This window comes from Carlito syrichta, unplaced genomic scaffold, assembly GCF_000164805.1.
Source record: "Carlito syrichta isolate Samal-C Ts95f unplaced genomic scaffold, Tarsius_syrichta-2.0.1 Scaffold301855, whole genome shotgun sequence".
In the NCBI taxonomy this organism is placed as follows: Eukaryota; Metazoa; Chordata; class Mammalia; order Primates; family Tarsiidae; genus Carlito; species Carlito syrichta.
Genome location: NW_007245951.1, coordinates 559,387 through 580,176, shown reverse-complemented (window position 1 = coordinate 580,176; position 20,790 = coordinate 559,387). Strand labels below are relative to the sequence as shown.

At 46.0% G+C, this 20,790-nt stretch overlaps 1 protein-coding gene across 2 annotated transcripts in view; it reads left to right on the top strand.

The window, feature by feature from the left end:
* The window catches only part of SPIN1 (spindlin 1), a 50,438-nt gene that overhangs the window by 24,447 nt on the left and 5,201 nt on the right, over positions 1 to 20,790 (top strand). Inside the window, exons 1-4 of one of the 2 annotated variants that reach the window (XM_008055450.2) lie at positions 3,329 to 3,349; positions 3,495 to 3,543; positions 12,879 to 13,132; positions 18,932 to 19,165. In XM_008055450.2, the coding sequence (XP_008053641.1) occupies positions 3,518 to 3,543; positions 12,879 to 13,132; positions 18,932 to 19,165 (514 nt within the window). In that variant the 5' untranslated portion in view covers positions 3,329 to 3,349; positions 3,495 to 3,517. Of the gene's footprint in view, positions 1 to 3,328; positions 3,350 to 3,494; positions 3,544 to 12,878; positions 13,133 to 18,931; positions 19,166 to 20,790 lie in introns of those variants that run through there. The other variant, XM_008055449.2, reaches the window with a different exon arrangement.

Below are 20,790 nucleotides of genomic sequence, written 5' to 3'. Positions count from 1 at the left end.
TGTATGTGTTGAGGGTTAGAAAGGAGGGGCTTGTGGAGACCTGGTACGGTTCCATAGACCGTGAATGGATTTTTCACTTTTCGTCTCCTTTGTCATTTCTTGACATCTGTCACCAGAGATGTCCCGGTGATGCCTCTGGTAGAGTTGCCAGGAGCCTGTGTCTGGGGCTGCCGTGCGCTGGATTCTTCCCTGTGCTGTCGCCAAGCCCTGCCCGCCTCTTGCAGCTGTGGTGCTAGGTGAAGGGGCAGAGCTCTTGTACAGGCCTCGGCCTCGGCCTCGCTGCCTCTGCCTCTGAACCAGAACAGTGCTTTTTCATCGGGTCCTGCTGGCCTCGTGTTGTCTTTGGTTTGCTTTTAAAGTTCTAAGTGTCAGATGGATACAGAGATTGGTGTTTTAAAAATGCTGGACTTACTCTGAGGCCAAGGAGAGACTTTGCGGTAAGCCAGGCATCTCCTGCAGCCACCCTCATCCTCAAGGCGGCGGGGGCTCTCTCTTCTTTATGCTTCCTTCACCTGGACTTGGATTTCTGGTGAACACAGGGAATGCTGCTTTTGCTACATTTGTACGTTTTGATACTTTGCTTTTTTTTGTATTCTGTTCAGAATATTTGAAATTTGTACTGTGATTTTATCTTTGAACCATGGGGTTTCAGAAGACTTGTTTAATTTTCTTTCTTTTTTTCGTGTTGGAACGTTACTCTGTCACCCAGGCTTGCGTGCAGGGGCACGCTCATGGCCACCACAGCCTGGATCTGCTGGGCTCAGGCGATCCTTCCACCTCAGCCTTCTAAGTAGCTGGAACTACAGGCACGCGCCACCACACCAGGCTAGTTTTTTGATTTATTGTGGAGAAGAGGTCTTGCAAGTTGCCAGGCTAGTCCTGAACCCGGGGACTCAGGCAGTCCTCTCACTTTAGCCTCCCAAAGTGCTGGGGTTTTAGGTGTGAGCCACTGTACCCCACCTTGTTTAACTTTCAAATACTGAGAACTTTCCAGGTAGCTTTTTGTTATTTATCTCTAGTTCATTTTTTTGTCTTGATAACCAGTGTTATAGTAAAATTTTAGTTTAATTCTAATGTGAATGTTAGAGAATATACTTTGCATGAATTCAAATTGTTTTATAGCATGCTAAGTCTTGTATTTGTGACTCCACAATATGATGTGTCTAGGTAAATATTTCCACCTGAACTTGGAAAAAGTTGTGTATCTTGACAATATTGGTTAAGAGTTCTATGACTGTCAACCGAGACTGCTTGTCTGGTCATGATATTCGGGACTTGTGTATTCTTCCTGATTTTCTTTCCACTTCTTGTATCGATTGCTGAGAGGGAAGACTTGCATAATTAAGTACAGTTATGGATATGTGTTTGTCTTTGATTTTGCCAGTTTTGGCTTCATACATTTCAGGAATTGGATTCATATGTAGTTAAGGTTATTGCTTCCTGACTAGTGCACTTTTTATTTTCAGTTGTCCTTTGGTTTATGGTAGTATCTGGTTTATGGTAGTATTGTTTGTCCTGAAGTTAATTTGTCTGACAATAGTTGGCGCTCTTTTTCATGTATGTCCTCTTAATTGTAACGTTGGACTATTTCCATTGCATGCAGGCTGGCTGGAAGGTGGCTTTGCTGGACGTCATGTTCTGGTCTGTGGGTAGCTGACTGGCTTCTTCTGTGGCACCTTGAAGATTTAATCCACTGTCTCCTGGTGTGCACGGTTTCTGACAATAGTTCTGGAGCCAGTTTTACTTTTCTTTCCTTATATTTAATGTGTCTTGTCCTCTTTAGCTGTTTTTTAGATAGTTTCTGTTGCTGGTTTTAGAAATTGGATTAGGAGGGGCCTTGGTGTGGCTTCCTTCATTTTTTCTCTTAGTGGGGCTCTGTTAACCTAGTTGGCTCTGTGGCTGTTGCTTTGTATCATGTTCGTTGGACATGTTTCTGCTGTGGGCTTTACCCCTCAGTCCTCTCTCCTCTGTCTTGGAATCCAGCTTCCTGTCTGTAAAGCTGGCTGATGTGTCTCACAGGTCACTGCGGCCATGCTCATTGTTTTCACCCACTTTTTCTGTGTTGCTTGTGTCGAGTGTACAGATCTTTTTAATCTGCAGGTCTATTCTTTTATTAATCACGACCAGCGAATATTTTGTTTCAGATCACGTATTTTTCACTGGTTTCATTTGGTGTTTTAAAATGTTTTCCAGTTTTTTATTTTAAGCGTTTGCATTTTCCTTTAAATATGTGAACATATGTATGAAAGATCTCTTAATGTCCTGCCCTGCCATGTGATTTTGGTCATAGCCCACTTGATTATGGGCTGCTGTCTGATACTTTGTGCCTAGTCGCTTTTGCTGGGGTGCTGGACATGTGAAATACTGTGCAGTCCGTCGGTCTTGTCTTGGTGGCCTGGAGTGTTGGGAGGTGGCTGCTGGAATTGGAACAGCTCTGTCCCTCTGGGACTTCTCAGAATTGTGGAAGTGTGGATTTGTGTTGAGCCCAAGACTTAGCCCACCTCCTGCGTGCAGACTCGTGGCGCCCTCGTCGGGTAGTTTGCCCATAGGCGTCCATGCTCCCTAGATCCAGACCCATAGCCGACAAAAGCAGTGTTCTTCCCGGTTCACTCTTAACACACTGTCGCCCAGAAGCGGCTCCAGGAGTGAAGTCGGAGTCCGTGCAAGGCCCCAAGTGTGTCTTTCTGCCCCCGGGCCCTGTGGACACGCTGCCTTCCTCCCTGGGTTCAGAACCAGGTACCTGGCTCATGTATCACGTCCTGTTTTCCGGCTGTGTATGATAAGGAGATGCTTCTTTGCCCTCTGGCACTCTACGTCTGGGATTACCACACGTTTTGTGTCGCAGTTCTTGTCCACGTGGCCATGGTTAGGTGGGTCCTCTTCACCTCAGATGTCGTAACGGTGTGTGAGGAAGGCGCGCCTCGCATCTTGTGTCTCACTCGTGAGCATGAAACCCTGGTCATCATGTTACCAAAGCACTGGTTCTGTGTCTTAGGGCTGACTTGGGGGGGGGGGGAACTGTCGCTTCTGCCATTTCCGTCTTCCCAGAATTCCTTCTGTGTATTTTCTTTTTAAAAGTTAACGGGCCTGGTGTGGCGGCTCATGCCTGTCAGCGGGCAACTTAGGAGATCTAGGTGGGAGGATCACTTGAGCCTGGCCTTGAGACTAGACCCATCTCTACAAAAAATTTTTAAAAACCAGCAGACTTGGTGGTGCAGTACCAGCTACTCAGGAGGCTGAGACGGGAGGATCGCTTGAGGCCAGAAGTTTGAGACTGCCGTAAGCTATGATTACGTCACTGCACTCCAACCCGGGCAACAGAGCAAGACCCTGTCTCTAAAAAGCTTAAGTAAGAACATGACTTTCTCTCATGTTTGCTGTTAATGATTTATTTTCTTTTCATGCCCTGTATGGCATTTTTTAGAAGCTAAGTTCTTCCTGTGTTCTGAAGTATTTAATCCAGTGTTCATTGACCATCTACTCGTGTCTTGCAGGCCATGCTGGAGTGTCTGCAAACATGATGAAGAAGAGGACGTCTCACAAGTAAGCAGTTCTGGAACCTCTTTTCAGACAGCACATTGTGACCTTGTGTTGTCTAGCATGTGTGATTGCCGGGTGTGGCTCCGCCCCTGCGAACGAGAGGAAGGGCTTGGCATTGTCTTCTAGTCCAGACCTCTCTCCTTGGCCCGGCTGAAGTGTACCAGGTCTCCTTTCAGTCTCCAGAAGCCTTTGGCTTCCGAGTTTACCTCCAGCTGAGTGGGTGCGGGCCTGTGGAAGGAAGGATCTGCTGTGGCGAGCCTCTGCCTCCACTCCCCTTGGAGGGACTCTGGGGTGCAGCCCCCTCTCCTGGCGGTGTGAAGAACTCCCTTGACAGAGGCTGTGCCTTGTCCTAGGAGGGCTCCTCTGTGGACTGCTGTGTGACACTTTGGGATGATGGAGAAGAGCGTGTGAAGGGAACGCGTGTTCATGTGAGAAGATGATTACATGGCCATGTATTTAGGGTGGCACATGCTCTCAGTTCTAAATTCTGTAAGGGGCCAGAAGCCCCTTTTTTTCTCAAAGCCTTTTTTGTGTGTGACGTAGTTCGGGCCAAAAAAGAAAATTGAGATACTGTCTTAAGCTACACTGTCTGCTTTTACTTTATTATATGTACTAGGTTTCATGAGACACTCTTTTTTTTTGAGTTGGAGTCTCACTCTGTCGCCCAGGTTAGAGAGCAGTGGCACTCTCATGGCCACCCCAGCGTCGACCTGCTGGGGTCAGGTGATCCTTCCGCCTCGGCCTTCCAAGTAGCTGGAACTACAGGCGTGCACAGCCACCCTTGGCTAATTGTTTTTGAGATATGGTAGAGATGAGGTCTTGCTAAGTTGCCCAGGCTGTTCTTGAACCCTGGGGGCTCAGGCAGTCCTCTTGCCTTGGCCTCCCAAAGTGCTGGGGTGACAGGTTTGAGCCACCGAGCCTGGCCCATGAGACACTCTTTATAACATCTGTTTGCAAATTCTTCATCCTGAAAGCTCATGCCCTTAGTCACCACACTAGTAGCGGCAGAGGGCAGGGCCTCACCCCTCATTAAGGGTTATTGATGGACCCAGGCGAGTCTCATTCACATGACTGCATGATGCACAGTGTAAACAAGTGGAGTATTCAGTTTAAGAAACCATCCGGAAGTGAAAATGTTGGGGTAAGGTGTGTTCTCACTCCCCGAGGTTTAATAGAGTGCTTCTTGTGTCATCACCACTGTGGCTTTGCTGTACCCAGTGATCTGTAGTTTATAGGAACGTCTCCATGCGTTATCATATCATTATTGTAAGTAGTAAGCCATGTAAATAAAACATAGCAGTAGAAACAGAAATGTGAGCCATAAACGTTAGGTAATGATAAAACCTAAATACAGACTGGGCATAGTGGCATGTACTTGTAGTCCCAGCTACGTGGGAGGCTAAGGCGAGAGGATCACTGGAGGCCGGGAGTTGGAGCCTGCAGTGAGCCATGATCATGCCACTGCTCTGCAGCCTGGGAGACAAGGTGAGACCTCTTCTCTGAGGGAAAAAATAATGGTGGTAACAGAAGGAAAGTTAAACGTTGAAGTATGCAAGACAAAAACAGTTTTTCAAAGTAAATTTTGCCAATTGGGTTAAAGGCTTTAAAAATGTTAATGTACATTGTAATTACTTTTACACATATCTAAATAATCCTCTGTGGTTAAAAGCTCAGTACTTAGGATTTTAGAGACTCTTAGGCTTTAGCCCTTGAACCTGTCAGTGTGTTTTGTTCGAGGAAGATCCATGTGTCTCATCCTAAGAGCACTGTCCTCAACTCATGGGCGCTTGGCTTTCTAGAGTTTAAGAAGTGAACGTCTGCCTATTAAACATGCCTAAAGCATGGGTGACCGCATGCCAACTGAAAGGGTAGCTCATGCTGTGTGTCGACGTTTTGGGGAGCTTGACTGAGTGCTCCACCAGGCATCCTTGTCTCAAAGACTGGAGGGCTTGAACACATTGTTAGATGGCGAAAGGGAGGGCTGAAGTGAATGGAACAGTCATCCGTTCCGTTTCTTGTTTTCCCTTCACCCTGGGGGTGGTGGTACAGGGAAAAGAAAAGCTGAAGCCAGAGTTCCCACCCTCGCAAATAGTGGCTCGCAAATAGTGGCTAGCGAGCCTTCCCTGGGGAGGGAGTTGCGGGAACTGGGGGGAGGCCACCTCTTGGCCGCTGGCTTGAGGGCGGAAAGGCCTAGCAGCTTCCTTCACGCATCTGGGGCTGGCTGACTCTTGCCTGAAATCAGGGTATTGGACCAGGACAGTGAGGCAGCCGGCCTTTCAGCGTGGGTTCCTTTCTACAAATTAAGCTTTTATGGAAACCAAGTATTCAAAACCTGCCTCCCCCTTTGCTGCCTCCACTTGTCGCGAGGAGTCCAGGCCCAGGGCAGGGTGCTGGACTCCACGATACACCCTCCCTCCTGCCACGCTCTGTGTTACTTCTGGATGGGAGTGCCTCATCGGAACTGCGCTGGAGCAGGGGCACCTGTCCCTGAAGGGTTAGGGAGGCTCGAGATGTCTGGCAACATTAAGTGGCTGGCTTTTTTTATTTTCTGTTTTTTTAGGTAGGAGTCTCACTGTCACCCAGGCTGGAGCACATCTCTGGGGTTTTCCACGTGCACGGTGTAGGTGAAGTAGTGAAGAGGGACTTGGAAGGAAAGCTTTGTGGTTTATCTTGCTCTTCTGTTGTCACTTGAAGCTGGGGAGTGAAAGTATTAAGGACACGACTTTAATACAACTGAAAAACAGTTATCAGCAAAGCAGTTTAACTCTTCTTGCTGATTTTCAAGCCACAGAAAGCCTTACTTTTGATTTAATCACGTTTTCTTCAAAGATCTGCTGGAACCCAGAGTAAGGGGATTCCTCTAGACTGGAAGGAAAGTACATGGTATGTGGACAGGCATTTGCTGGTTCCCAGTGGAATTGGGGTAGTGGGAAATTTAATTTCACATGGACGATGTCTTCAGTGTTGGCTACCAAAGTAAGATATTGAAATGCTAATTGGGAATGGTGGTTTACTTGAGCCACTAAGTGAGGCTTGGTAAAAAGATGAAAGGCTTTTCAACACAGGATTTCTTTTCTTGATGACAAAGTAATTAGAATGACACTCTGAGAACGTACTTGAAGCATTGAGCTGAGTACATAAATGTCTCCTGCGATTGACTTGCCTTTCTGGGGACATGAACACATGGCCATTAGTGCTTGTTTCCAGTCAGCGCTTCCCAGGGTGTGGTCCGTGCATCATGTGGGAGCCTGTTGGACGTCATTGGTCCCCTGCAGGCTGCTGTCTCCAGAGGCTTTGGCGACTAGTCTGGAGTGTCTCGTCACAAGCTCTGCAGGTGACTGGGTGCAGGAGGAGCTCTGGCCTGGACCGTTACTGAAAATGGTGTCTCAGTCCAGGGAACCAAGCTAAATAGTGGGTGGATGCGAGGACACGGAATTGCAGCCGTGGAGGCGCTTGCCGTGATGTGAACTCAAATCCAAATGACAAGAGAAGCATTTTAGCCATAAGACACCAGTGCACCCTGAATGATGGGAAGTCCCTCCTAACCCCTTTGTTTTGTTCTTGAACCATTTGTTGCAAGAAGAGTTTTTGGAGTAAGAAATGAGGAAAGAGATCATAGAGGGTATTTCGCTTCTGTCTTCTCCTGCGTTGTTGGTTCATTAATCATTGACTCTGATTCAGGATGTCCCGGCAGCAGGAGGTGCCCTGGCAGTTGTTTTATAGGTTTGCTCCTTGGAGGGGTATTGCTAACTGGTAATGATAAGTTAATATTTCAGACTCTTTCCCAAGAAAACAGAGGCGATTGAAGGGCTTCACAACTACATGTATCCAGAGAGTACTTAACTTAAAATCACTACATTCAGAGAACCCTCATTTCAAATTAGAGTTGTTTATCACATATCTCTGCTTGGGATGCTTTTAGACTGAATGCTCCAGACTAGAAGGTGTTTGTTTTTCTTTTCTCTCCAGTCTGTTGACGTGTTTCTAGTAGCTTGCTTTTACATATACTATTTTAACTCAAATAAACATGCTTTTACTTTTATTAAAGTTTTGTTTTTGTATTTGCTTTTTTGAATTGGAGTTTTACTCTGTCACCCAGGCTGGAGTGCAGTAGCACTCTCTGGGCCACCTCATTGTTGCCCTGCTGGGCTTAGGCAATTCTTCCGCCTCTGTCTTTCAAGTAGCTAGAACTACAGGCATGTGCTAGCATGCCCAGCTAATTTTTTATTTATTTATTGTAGAGATGAGGTCTCACCACGTTGCCCAGGCTATTCTTGAACCCATGGGCTCAGGCAGTCCCCTCATTTCGGCCTCCCAAAATGCTGGGATCACAGGCTTGAGCCATCGCGCCCAGCCTTTTTTTGCTTTGAAGAGATGGTCTCATTCTGTTACCCAGGCTGGACTGCGGTAGTGTGATCACAGCTCACTGCAGCCTTGGACTCCTGAATTCAGGGGATCCTCCCGCCTCAGCCTCCTGTGTAGCTGGGACTATAGGCATGTGCACCAGACCTGGCTTTTTTTTGAGTCAAGGTTTTACTTTGTTGCCTAGTCTGGAGTGCAGTGGCTTGATCATTGCTCACTGAAGCCCCGACCTCCTGGGCTCAAGCGATCCTTCTGCCTCAGCCTCCCTAGTGACTGGGACTACAGGAATGCACCACCACCCCTGGCTAGTATTATTTTTTGTAGAGACAGGGTCTCGCTCAGGCGGGTCTCAAACTCTTGGGCTTAAGCTCTCCTCCCACCTCTACCCTCCCAAAGTGTTGGAACTATAGGTGTGAGCTACCACACCCAGCCTCACAATTTCTCTTAAAAGCTTGTTTAATATATAATTAAATTTTTGCTGTGGAAAATTGTAAATATACACATTCCTCACCCAGCTTTCACAGTTCTCACCATCTTGCCCAGACGTCAGGTATTCTTAGTGTCTTCAAAGTTCTAAGCCTGTCTTTAAGTAGATGCTGTTTGGAAGAACTGAAATAAATTTGTCAGTGACAACCTGCTCGCCTCCATGCTCTTGATGTTGACCATGATTTTGGCTTTCTAAGCATTCTTTCTTGTAAGGTCTGGCTGCTAAGCAGCTTGTGCATCGAGGACCCCATAACTGGGAAGCTAGACTCTTGGTTTTGAAAAGTGACATCTTACTCTAATTACTCATTTTTACCTTCAGTATCATTGGAAAAGCAGTTTTGTTCCCTTTGCCTTTTCATTCAAATTAAGTTGTTCATAAATAAATTGAATAGGTTTAGTTCTTAAAATGATGTTTTAAAAGAATTGCATTGACCAAAAAAAGGCAACTGAAAGAAATGTAGGAATTGATATCATTAAGATATATTAATTCATTATTAGTTATTTGTAGAATTAGTATATACATTGTATTAACTGTAATTAAATTAAAAATTGTGTTTAATCTGGCTACAAAAGTGAAATGCTTAAGAAATTTTACAAACACAGGTAAACACAGAAGAAAACTTAGTTATTTGTAATACCATCATCCAGAGATTACGGTAGTTAATAATTTAATGTATATTTTAAAAACACTTTCCTAAGTATCTGTATGGATAATTGTGCATAAAAATTTTTCATGTGATCATACTTTTTGTGTTTGTGGGTTTTAAAGTATCTTCAAATTCTTTTTCATGTGTTTGATGGTTGTTCTTGCAGCCTCAGCTACTTAGAAGGCTTAGGTGGGAGGATCGCTTGCGCCCAGGAGTTCAAGGCCAACCTGGGAAATGTAGTGCGACCCTGACTGACTCTTGTTTCTTTAAAAAAAAAAAAAAAAACTTCATCATGGTTTTAATAGCTGTGTGGTTATTTCGTTGTAGAGTTACACTGTCAGTTATTTGATTAATGAGATCTGTTGAACGTTTTTTATTTTTCATTTCCCCTGTTGGCTTTATCTCTGTGCACATTCATTATTTTCTTTTGATAAATTCTTAGATGTGAACCCAGTGGGACAGTGGAAACTCGAAATGGTAGGACTAAGAGCATATGTTGTCAAATTGTTCACTAGAAAGCTTGCGTCTGCTTCATAAGCAGATGGAAGATAGTACCTCCACCATAATTTGTAATAGAATAAATCATCCAAATGTGAAGTTGTTGTTATCCTTTTTTATTTTTTTGAGTTGGAGTCTTACTCTGTTGCCCAGGCTGGAGTGCAGTGGCATGCTCACGGTCACCACAGCCTTGATCTCCTGGGCTCAGGTGATCCTTCCGCCTCAACCTTCCAGGTAGCTGGAACTACAGGTATGCACCATCACAGTCAGCTAATTTTTCTTGATTTATTGTAGAGATGAAGTCTCACCAAGTTGCCCAGGCTGGTCTCAAACCCCTGGGCTCAGGCAGTTAAAGGCTTGAACCACTGTGCCCGGTCTTATTGTGTCTCTTAATGTAAAAAGGTCATCCTAATGGCGGTACAGAACAATATACATTTCTAGATGATCTAAAACATAGAGGAACTAATTTGTATCAAAACCAAGCTTAGGAAACCGTCGTGCTGAAAGTGATGTCCAGAAAGTGAATATTCGGAATCGAACTAGAATCCTGCCAGGATCAGAGGTAGCAGGACTGGACAGTGAGCAGCTCAGCAGAGTTCCAATTGCTAAGGAGTGAGGCAGGTGTTTGGACACAGTGACCTTGGCGTGAAGATGCTTGGCTTACCTCCCTGAACGTGAAGTCACCTGTTAACTCCTGGTTGCCATGCCCTGCCTGGGTCATGGCGTCTTGCACGAGAACCTGCATTTGTTTCTCAGGCCAGCGGCTCAGACTTGGGCAGAAGACACACACTGTCTCTTTAAATGTCAAGTGTGAACACCAGGAATTATCAGGCCTTGTAGGAACACTAAGTGTGAGAGAAAGTCACCAGTAAGAGCAGAAAAGAAAGCCAGGGTCCAGCATATATGTGAAGAAAACCCTTGCAGCAGACCCATCCCTGAAGACCCATCATAGAAGAATCTGGAAAAATTGAGAATTATTCTCAGCAGAAACCATTGCAAAGAAAAACCACTCAAGAGAGGACGATAAATACCTGCTTCCTAGAAATTAAAAATATTCTGTAAGATACTTGGTTGGCTGAAAGTAGTGCTGACCTCGTTCACGATCTGCGGAGCTGAGGGTGTCCTCAGGAGGAGACTCGTGCGAGGGAGGGTTGACCCAGAAATGAAAGGGTATGAAGGAGGAGAGTCCATGGAGAGCTGGGCTGGTCGAAGTCGACCACCTTTGGGGGGGATTAATTAACAAGGTGTGCCACGGATCCTGGCAACATGTCAGATTCTGAGAACAAGGAGAATTCTGAAACAACTTGGAGAGAAAGGCAAGTACCTTTCCGAGGAACAAGGATCAGATTGCTATCTGAAATCTGTTACACTAGATAATAGAAGAAAATGGAAAGATTTCCCCCCGCCCTCATTTTGACTTATACATATAGGCAATTCAGGGATGAGGGCAAAATGGTATTTTGAGAGTTACATGAGTCTGGAAAGCTTGCATTTCTAAAAGAATGACCAGAGGGTCTATCTAGAAAGACAGTGTACACAAGAAGAAAATGTAAAAACATAAGCAGAAAGCAACAAAAGTCCCTCCTTGCTTATTTCTATAATACAATGTTATTGTTAAGGTAGAAGCAAGATGAAAAATAACAATGTGGAACAAAAGCCTAAATTTCAGCAATAGAAGTAGCCAGGTATGGTTTTAATTTTTTCTTCCTCTACTAAGGACTTCTGTTTGCTTGGTTTTAGACCTGCTTTGAATGAGGAGGGAAAAACTAAGTTTTAATTAATTGTAGATTTTAGTGGAAAAAACAAAGTGTAGGTTTGCTGTTTGGAAAGTTCAGAATCATTGCTGGAAGATGAATTGGAAGCAAAGAAGCCTCCGTCGTTCTAGGTATGCAGATGAGGGACAGTGAGGACCTGAAGACAGAAGGCAAGAAGAAGAACAAAACCAGTGCTGGGAAAAGGCCAGCAGAAGTTAGTGGTGAGCGTTCTCTTACTGAAAGAAGGTGAGGAAATGGAATCCACTGGAGAGAGTGCGCGCTTTTAGAGCTGAAGGTCACAGAACGGTTCTTGGAGGAGGCGCCTCTGGCTGGGGACCAGCCCTGGGCCACTCTGTTTCCTGATGTCACCTGCCACCACTGGGTGTTCCCTCACCTCTCTCCTGCCCTGTGTCCTGCCCTGCCCAGCGTCTGTCCTGTGCTTCCGGGAAGGAAGGCTCATGGGGTGTTTGCAAAGCACCAGGGGCTTCTGGGCCTCGCAGTCCTGCCCTTGACTGGTGAACCTTCTTCCCAGCCTGCTCGGTTAGACGGGGTTTTCGCCCAGTGGAGTTCGTCTTCCAGGGTGAGTGCTGCTCATCGGCACTGGTGCCCCTGTCCCTTTTGTGTTTGCGAGTCACCCCCCTCACTTGGCTAAATCCATTGTTCCTATTGAGAGTATGTGCAATTGTGGTTTCAAATATTGCAGCCTACAATAAATGGTTTTCTCACAGAACTTACTGGGTGTTGTGTGTCAGGCGCTGATCACTGTGACTCCTGGTGTACCCATGAGAGCCTCCTACCCCACGACTGCCGGAGGGATTCTCTGCCGCTCTTGACCTTCCCCTTAGCTCGAGTTGGCTGCTGTTGGGTGGGCTTGGCCTTTAGCTCGTGTCCAGGCCAGGCTGCCCTTGGCATTGCATTTCAAGGTGAAACTAAGGTCTTTCCTGATGTCAAAGCCAGAAGCAGTTGGGTGCTCTCCAGTTCCTATTACTAGTATGTTACCTGTCATAAACTTCAGGGTTTAGGGTTGTATGTTTCCTAGAGAAGAAACGATTATGTAATGCATTGATATAAACTGGTTGGGACTCCAGTTTAAGAAAAGGTTAAATACCTAGTTTATTTTTACTGTTTAAGCCGGTAGGGTAGAGTTACTTGGGTAAAATTGAATAGTTTTATGTTTTTTGCCTTGAGACAGAATCATGTAAAGTCATGTGCATGTGTAATTATTGGTGTAATCTATTTCATGGGTCAGCCCTTCTCTTTCTTTGATTTTGAATAATTGTGAGTTGCCTGAATTAAATGAAGGTCAGCTGAAAAGCTGGGGCTTTCCTGGTGGGACTCAAGTTGCTACGGACTGGTGGTTTTTCTGCCTGTACATGGTCTGGGTGCCGAATGAGTTCCCGTTGCTAACGTGCCTTGTTGCACACTCGTCCCTGGTTCGGGGGAGAGGCGGGGGAGCGTGGCGCACTTTCGTGTGCCTGTCCCTCGGGACCACTGGTGACGAGAGCATGCTAGCCAGTGGTTGTGTTGGTCTGGGCTGCGCACTTTTGAGATAATGCCTTACGTGTGTGTGTGTGTGTGTGTATGAATACAGAAAACATCGGAGCAGCGTGGGGCCAAGCAAGCCTGTGTCCCAGCCCCGGCGGAACATCGTAGGCTGCAGGATTCAGCATGGGTGGAAGGAGGGGACTGGCCCTGTCACCCAGTGGAAAGGAACCGTTCTGGACCAGGTGCCTGTAAACCCTTCCTTGTATCTTATAAAATACGATGGATTTGACTGTGTTTATGGACTAGAACTGAATAAAGATGAAAGAGTTTCTGCGCTCGAAGTCCTCCCTGATAGAGTCGGTAAGTTCTTTTTACTATTTGTGCATTATGTGCTTTAAAAATGATGCTGAAATGGATGCTTTCTGATTGTTGCTTTATGTTATCAATGTTTTTTTGTGGGAAAAAGCACCCTTCCTGATAAGTGTTTGATTAAATCAGCCACCTAGCACCACGAAAGTGATCCAAAACAGACGTTCTGAAACCACAGCTCAAGAAGTTGTGTGAGGGCTGTGAAGATTGTGCAGTGTTCCCCCAGGACGCTTATAGGTGAATAGTTTCTAATACGATTGTTTCTGACCTTTTTCTTCATCATTATCTGGATAACCTGTGGGTAAGACTGTGCATCATTAGCTTAAACATCTTGTGCACGTATTGACTTTATCAGGTACAGTAGCGAAGGGGGTCTTATGTGTTTTTATTTTGGAATCTTTATATGAAGTGTTTCTGTATAATGATAATTATCTGTACTTTGAGCCAAAATTTAAGCAACTGTAACCTGATCTTTATCACAGGTTCCTGAGAATTTGTTTGTGGAAATGAATGTCTCTTTTATTCTGTCACACAGTGCCAGTTTTGCCTTACAGAGGTTCCTTGAGGCATAGACCTAAGTTAAGAATAATTACTGATTTTTAAGTAGAGTGAAAAGGAATGTTATGTTCAAATTACTTGTTTTCGAAATGTTTTCTCTTTGCAGTGATGCTGTGGTTGCTTAAAATGTTGATTGATGCTTTTAGAATTGTGTTTAAATGTCACTACCATTAAAAACCAAAACTTCAGCAGATCTAGACTTGGGTAAAAATGTGGAGATCAGATTGTCAAGGAAAGAAATTCCAGCCCCTCCCTTTCTCTTTCTTCAGACTGTCAGTTGCGTTTTTGGGTCATGAAAGCATCCGGGCAATTGACTCTGCCATGGCAGCACATTATTTTACTAATCTTCTCTTTGGAGATCAAATGCTAAATCTTTGCTCGTACTGTATAAACATAGTTTAGTTTTCAGGGAAATCTTTTTTAAAAATTGAATCCCTATTATTACTCCTAAAGGTAGCATTGAGTCTTTGACATTTTTAACAGTTTCTTCTGTTCTCACATGTGTTTTTCTTCTTGACACATTTAAGAAACTTTAACATATTGAGTCTTACTTATGAGGTGTAAAACATATTAACTAAATATTCACAGCAATGATTTGGGGTAAGCAATTGTCATGCATTCTTTTTCTGACTCAGAATTTTAATATTCACGCCCTTCTAGGGCAAGACTCCTAACTCACGTGAAACGTCCTGATTTTTGCTCCCTGGTCTGTGACTGTCAGTCCATTTGCCACCATAGGACAGAGAATGTATAAGTGTCTCTGGTGATGGGATTAAAGATTACACAATGTCATTTGTAGTGCAGGTTATCTCAGTTTCTAGCAGTAGACATGGGTTGCTGTTGTAAACACAGATGCGAGTTCGGCAAAGAAATCTGGAGGCTCCTGTGGACCAGCAACATGGCATGAGCCTCTTTCAGTTCCTAGATGGTTGCCTTGAGCTTCTGCATTCGCTATGCCACTTTAGGCAAAAGCTTGCTCCTGTTCCTTTGTGCTCTGTGCAGGAGGAAAGTGTTCTTCCCTGGTTTTTTCCGGTAGAGGTTACACCATGGGTATGATGACGCATGCTATTCTTAAGCCCAAGGTGGGGCTGAAGCACAGGTGGAGCAGAGCGTCGTCGCAGAGGCCTGTGGGGTCGGGAGTCTTCTCAGGCTGTCGGGCCAATCCACTTGTCTTCACTGTCATTCTTGGGCAGGTAGTTGCATGGCGGAGTCCCCCACTGCCCAACAGCAGCCACGGTGTCTTCTCCGTGCGCAGCGTGTGATGCCATCAAAGTATGCCCTGGGGAAAGGTCAGCGCAGAGCGCAGGGCAGAAACACGGAAACAAACCGTATACTCTGCAGTGCACTCTCCTAGCCACTTTCAAGTGTCCAGTTCAGCAGTGCTCAGTACACTCAGTGTGGGTTGGGAAACAGCTCTCTAGAACTTTCCGTCTTGCAGATCAGAAATTTGGCCTGTTAAGCAGCACTGCCTCTTTCCTCCCTCTCCCCAGCCCTGGCAGCCACCATGTGTCTCTGTCTGGGGCTCCCTGTAGCTACCAGGTTGTGACTGGCCTAAGCCACTCCGCACCACGTCCTTGAGGTCCAGGCATGCTGCGACATGTGGTGGGATTTCTTTCCTTTTTGAGGCTGAAAATAGTCTGGGTGCGGAGCCCACCCCCGTCACCCCAGGACTTTGGGAGGCTGATGTGGGAGGATTGCTTGAGCCCAGGTGTTTGAGACCAATCTGTGCAATATAGCAAGACCCTGCCTCTATTTTTAAAAAAAGACTGAAAATAATACTCTGTTACTTGTGTATACCTTGTTTCTCCGTTTACCATGGACATTTGAGTTGGTTCCCCCTCTTGGTGGAGTGTCAGGTTGTGAACGGTACTGCTGTGAATGCGGGTGTAACTCTCTGAGATCCTGCTTTCAGTCCTTTGGGACTATAGCCAGAGTTGGGACTGCTGGATCCTGTGACAATTCTGAATTTTAAACAGAGCTGCTCAGTGCATGAGAGTTCCAGCTCTCCATCTTCTCAGCAGTACCTGTTCCTGTGAGACCTCATTGTGGTTTTGATTTGTGTTTCTCTGACGATGAGTGATGCTGGACATCTTTTCATGTGACTGATGGCACCTGTATATCACCGTTGGACAAAATGTGTGTTCAAGTCCTTGGACCGTTTCTTGATCAGGTTATTTGATTTTTTCTTGTTGTTGTTATTGACTCTATATATTCTGCCGCCCAGATTGGAACGCAGTGGCAGGCTCACAGCCACCATTGCCTAGACCTGCTGGGCTCAGGTGAACCTTCATCCTCAGCCTTCCAAGTAGCTAGAACTACAGGTGTGCACCACCACACCCGGCTAATTTTTTGATTCTTGATAGAGACGAGGTCTCATCAAGTTGCCCAGGCTGGTCTTGGATCTCTGGACGCAGACAGTCTTGCGTCGGCCTCCCAAAGTGCTGGGATGACAGGTGTGAGCTACCACACCCGGCTTCTTTATATATTCTTAAGACAGATGAGTTATAACAGTACAATTATATTAACTATTTCAGATTCTGCATTGCAACTAACCTTTATAGCACTGACTGAGTCTTGTAGTTTCATAGACGAGTAGCCAGCATTTCCTGGCAGTAAGTGTGCCGCTCTTTTTCGATAGCATATCTTTGTGAAGCTGGATTTTATCCATCCACCCAAAGAACAGATTGAGTGCAGAAGTGAATGTAAGAATCCAGCTGTTCTTTTAAAAAGCTAGACATTGGCCAGCACAGTGGCTCATACCTGTCATCCCAGCACTTTGAGAAGTGGAGGCGAGAGGATTGCCTGAACCTAGGGGTCTAAGACCAGCCTGGGCAACTTGGTGAGACCTCGTCTCTGCAACAAATCAAAAAATTAGCCAGGATGGTGGCACACACCTGTAGTTCCAGCTACTTGGAAGGCTGAGGCGGAAAGATCACCTGAGCCCACCAGGTCGAGGCTGTGGTGGCCACGAGTGTGCCACTGCACTCTGGCTAGATGACAGAGTGAGACTCCATCTCAAAAAAAAAAGAACCAGAAAGAACATAAATAAGGAAAGAGTACTTGAACAACACAGTAAACCAACTAGATCCAACGAACATGTGAAAAACACTCTGACCAGGTGCAGTAGCTCATGCCTGCCATACTAGCACTTTGGGAGTAGGAGATGAGAGGATTGCTTGAGTCCAGGGGTTCGAGACCAGCCTGGGCAACTTGGTGAGCTCTCATCTCTACAATAAATCAGAAAATAAACTGGGTGTGGTAGCGCACGCCTGTAGTTCTGGCTACTTGGAAGGCTGAGGCGGAAGGATCTCCTGAGGTTAGCAGGTTGAGGCTGCGGTGGCTGTGAGTGTGCCCTACACTCTCCAGTTGGGCGACAGAGTGAGACTCCGGCTCAAAAAAAAAAAACCAAACCAAAACAAAACAAAAAAACCAAAAGCTAGACATGAAGAGATTTGCAGAAATGTAAAGTTTTGACACCCTTCTAACTAAATTTTTGTTAGGAAATGGTTATTTTAATAATGTAGGTGTTATTTAAACAAATGCTTTTAGATTTATTATTTTCTGTGGTGGTAACTGTTGACAGGTGCAGTTCATATAAACATGCACTTTGAGGTCCTTAGTAATTTTTAAGAATGCATCCAATTTACTTTCTAAATAAACTCTATTTTCTAATAATAAAAATTTTTTATTTTTAAGAATATAGAGAGAGTCCTCAGATCTGACAGTCTGGGATCTGCTGGTGTAAAGAAACTAGTGAGGGCTTTTTAGTGCACAGAGGAACATTCTGTGTGATTTGATTGGTGCTGCAAACTTAAGCAAAGAAAACCACCATATGTGGTGAAGTTGGATAGCAGTACATTTGTCCAGAAAATCTTTGTTCCTTTTGATTACATTGGACAGAAACAGAAGTCTGATGAATGTGAAAAATAGAAATGCTAATTGTTTTTATTTCATTGTATTTTAGAGATGTTGGGTACAATTCAGGATTAGGCAGATAAGTGGTCATCGTGCAGGCAACATTTGGGCCCCCTTTGGTCCCCGCTTCACCTGTTTTGAGATCACGTACTGTTGCTGATGTTATGTGGTCTTCCCTGGGCGTGTCCTGCTGCTGCCAGACCCTTGTGGTAGGGTTAGGATAAATGTTCTTATGAGTCTGTTTTTGTTTCTGTGATAGTTGCTAATTGTTTTTTAAAGCTGGTAGTCTATAGTTAAGGACTGGAGAAATCTTAAAATTAGTAGGATCCTTCCTAGTTTTTCTGGTATTAAAGAGATGAAGCTGGCTATGGCGCAAAGGACTATCGTTAGGACTATCGTTAGGAAAACCCGAGCTCAGTCACATGGGCCACCTGATTAAGTCACATGACAGATGCCAAGACTGCTGTTATCTAGCTATCAATGAGGGAAGGCCTCTGTTCACAGGGATGAGCAGGAAGAAACAAAACACAGGAAACACGGTGATTTTGGTAATAGTGATGTTGCCAGGCAACAAAACCTGGGGTGAGAGACCAGGATTGGTGGAGCTTCTTTGATCTGGTTGGTCACAGAGAGCCCCCAAGGAGAAACCAGCTCAGCAGGAGCCAGGTCCCTGAAGGTGTGAGGGAGGAACATTCCCGGCCAAGGGAGGAAGAGGAGCAGGGTGGAGAGACCCAGAAAGAGGAGAAAGAGCAGGGGAGGGAGACTTGGGGGAGGGGAGAGGGAGGAGCAGGGGGGAAGACCCAGGAAGCAGGAGGAGGACAGACAGAACCTGAGGGCTGAGAGCCCTTTCTTTCCGTAGAGAAGCCCACCTGTTCCTTACATGTGTGGATTTCTAAGTTCTGAACGCTTCTGTGGTTATGTGAAGAGGAGTTAGGGGAATCATAGATGGGACTTCAGCTATTTTTGCAAGTGTTGTGTAAGTCTGAAATGACCTTACAATTTAAAAACTGTGAAATAAACAGCGAAAAGCACTCTGTGCTTTGTGAGAACAGTAGCAAGTTCTGATTCGGGTACAGGGTCAAGAGCAAATGAGCCCAGAAAAATAAAAAGGGAAGCAGGTATCCCCGGTTGGCTGGCTTGGGTGGGTGCTTCTGAGTCCAGCTCTGGGCTGGGCCCAGCGGTCTGCACTTGGTTGTGTACCCTGCAGAGTCCTCCTGGGTCCTGATGCCTGCTAGCATGACACATGGACGCAGTTTCGGTAGGCTCCTCAGTCAATGTTTAGTGAGACACTCTCGCCCTTTTTTTGTTGGTCTTCAGCCACGTCTCGGATCAGCGATGCACACTTGGCGGACACGATGATTGGCAAGGCGGTGGAGCACATGTTCGAGACAGAGGATGGCTCTAAAGATGAGTGGAGGGGGATGGTCTTAGCACGCGCACCTGTCATGAACACGTGGTTTTACATCACTTACGAGAAAGACCCTGTCCTGTACATGTACCAGCTCTTGGACGACTACAAAGAAGGCGACCTGCGCATCATGCCGGATTCCAGTGAGTACTCGTCGGCAGCCGGCGCGGGAGGGTGGCTCTCGCTCTGTGGACGGGCCGCCCGCCCCGTCTCGCAGATGGTTTTCGCCCTGGATACCTGATGCGCTTTCAGCCTTGCACAGACCCAGGATGTGGAAGTTTCCACCCGCTTGCCATGAATTCAGATGAGAAGATGGATTAGCGCTTCCGCTTGGCTTCTGTAACAAAATAAGGATTGCTTTGGAATTGCTTGATGAACACCACTGTGTGTTGCTCATTGCTTCTGGTTACTTCGGTTGTGTGGAGGGGTAGGGCCCGAGACACCCCGCGTGCCTTCTGCTCGGCATCAGCAGTCGCGGCTGGATTACAGAGTCAGTGTGCAGCCAGGCCATGTAGCTGTTCTCACAGTCTGCCCACGGGGGGCTGGGAAGAAAGGCGTGGCCTAACCACATGCCATCACGTGTGCTTTGTATTTTCTGAAGTCTTACTGTGATTTCAACTCCCATGTCACAGAGTTCATCCACTTAAAGTGTGCAGTTCAGAGATTTTTAGGACACGGTGGTATGAGCAGTCCTCCCTGCAGTCAGTTTCACACCTTTTCACTGGACGCAGCGAGAGCTCCTTTGTGAAGACCTTCCTTTCACTCGGCAAGTTTTTTGATTTTGTCCACACTGTAGCGTATCTTGGCACCTCATTCCTTTTAGTGCTCAGTGGGACTCCGCTTGTCCCACCAGACCCTTATTTGTTTATTTGTTTACCCATTAGGAGACGTTTGGGTTGTTTGTACCTTTTGACTGCTGTCAGTAGTGCTGCTATAAAGCATTGTGTGTGGAAACACACTTTCATTTCGCTTGGGTGTAGATCTAGGAGGAGTGGACTTGCTAGGTCATGTGGCAACTTGGTGTTGAATCATTTTGGGGGAGCTGCCAGGCTAATTTACCAAATGGATGCACTATTTTACATTCTTGCTGGCAGAGTTTGAAGGTTCTGATTTCTCCACGTGCTCACCAGCCCTTACTCTTTCTGACTGATTCGAGGCATCCCAGTGAATGTGAAGTGGTCTCTCCTTGTGTTGATTCGCGATTCCCTGATGTCAGGTGTCTTTTCACATACTTGCTGGCCATGTGTGAAATGTCTTTTCAAGCCCTACCTTTTTTTTTGAGTTGGAGTCTCACTCTTTGTCACACAGGCTGGAGCGCAGTGCCTCTTTCACGGCCACCGCAGCCTAAACCTGCTGGGCTTGGGCAATCCTTCCGCCTCAGCCTTCTGAGCAGCTGGAACTACAGACGCACGCCACCACGCCTGGCTAGTTTTTGTGATTTTTATTGTAGAGACAAAGTCTCACCAAGTTGCCCGGGCTGGTCTCGAACCCCTGGGCTCAGGCAGTCCTCTCACCTCAGCCTCCCAAAGTGCTGGGATTACAGGCTAAGCCACTGCGCTGGCCTCCCTGCCTTTTTTTTTAAAACAGGATCTTGCTCTGTGGCCTCGGCTGGAATGCAATGGTGCAATCATAGCTCACTCGAACTGGGCTCAAGTGATCCTCCTGCCTTGGCCTCCTAAGTAGCAGGGACTGCAGGCACACGCCGCCTTGCCTGGCTGATTTTTTTGTTTTTGTTTTTGTTTTTGAGTTAGAGTCTCACTCTGTCGCC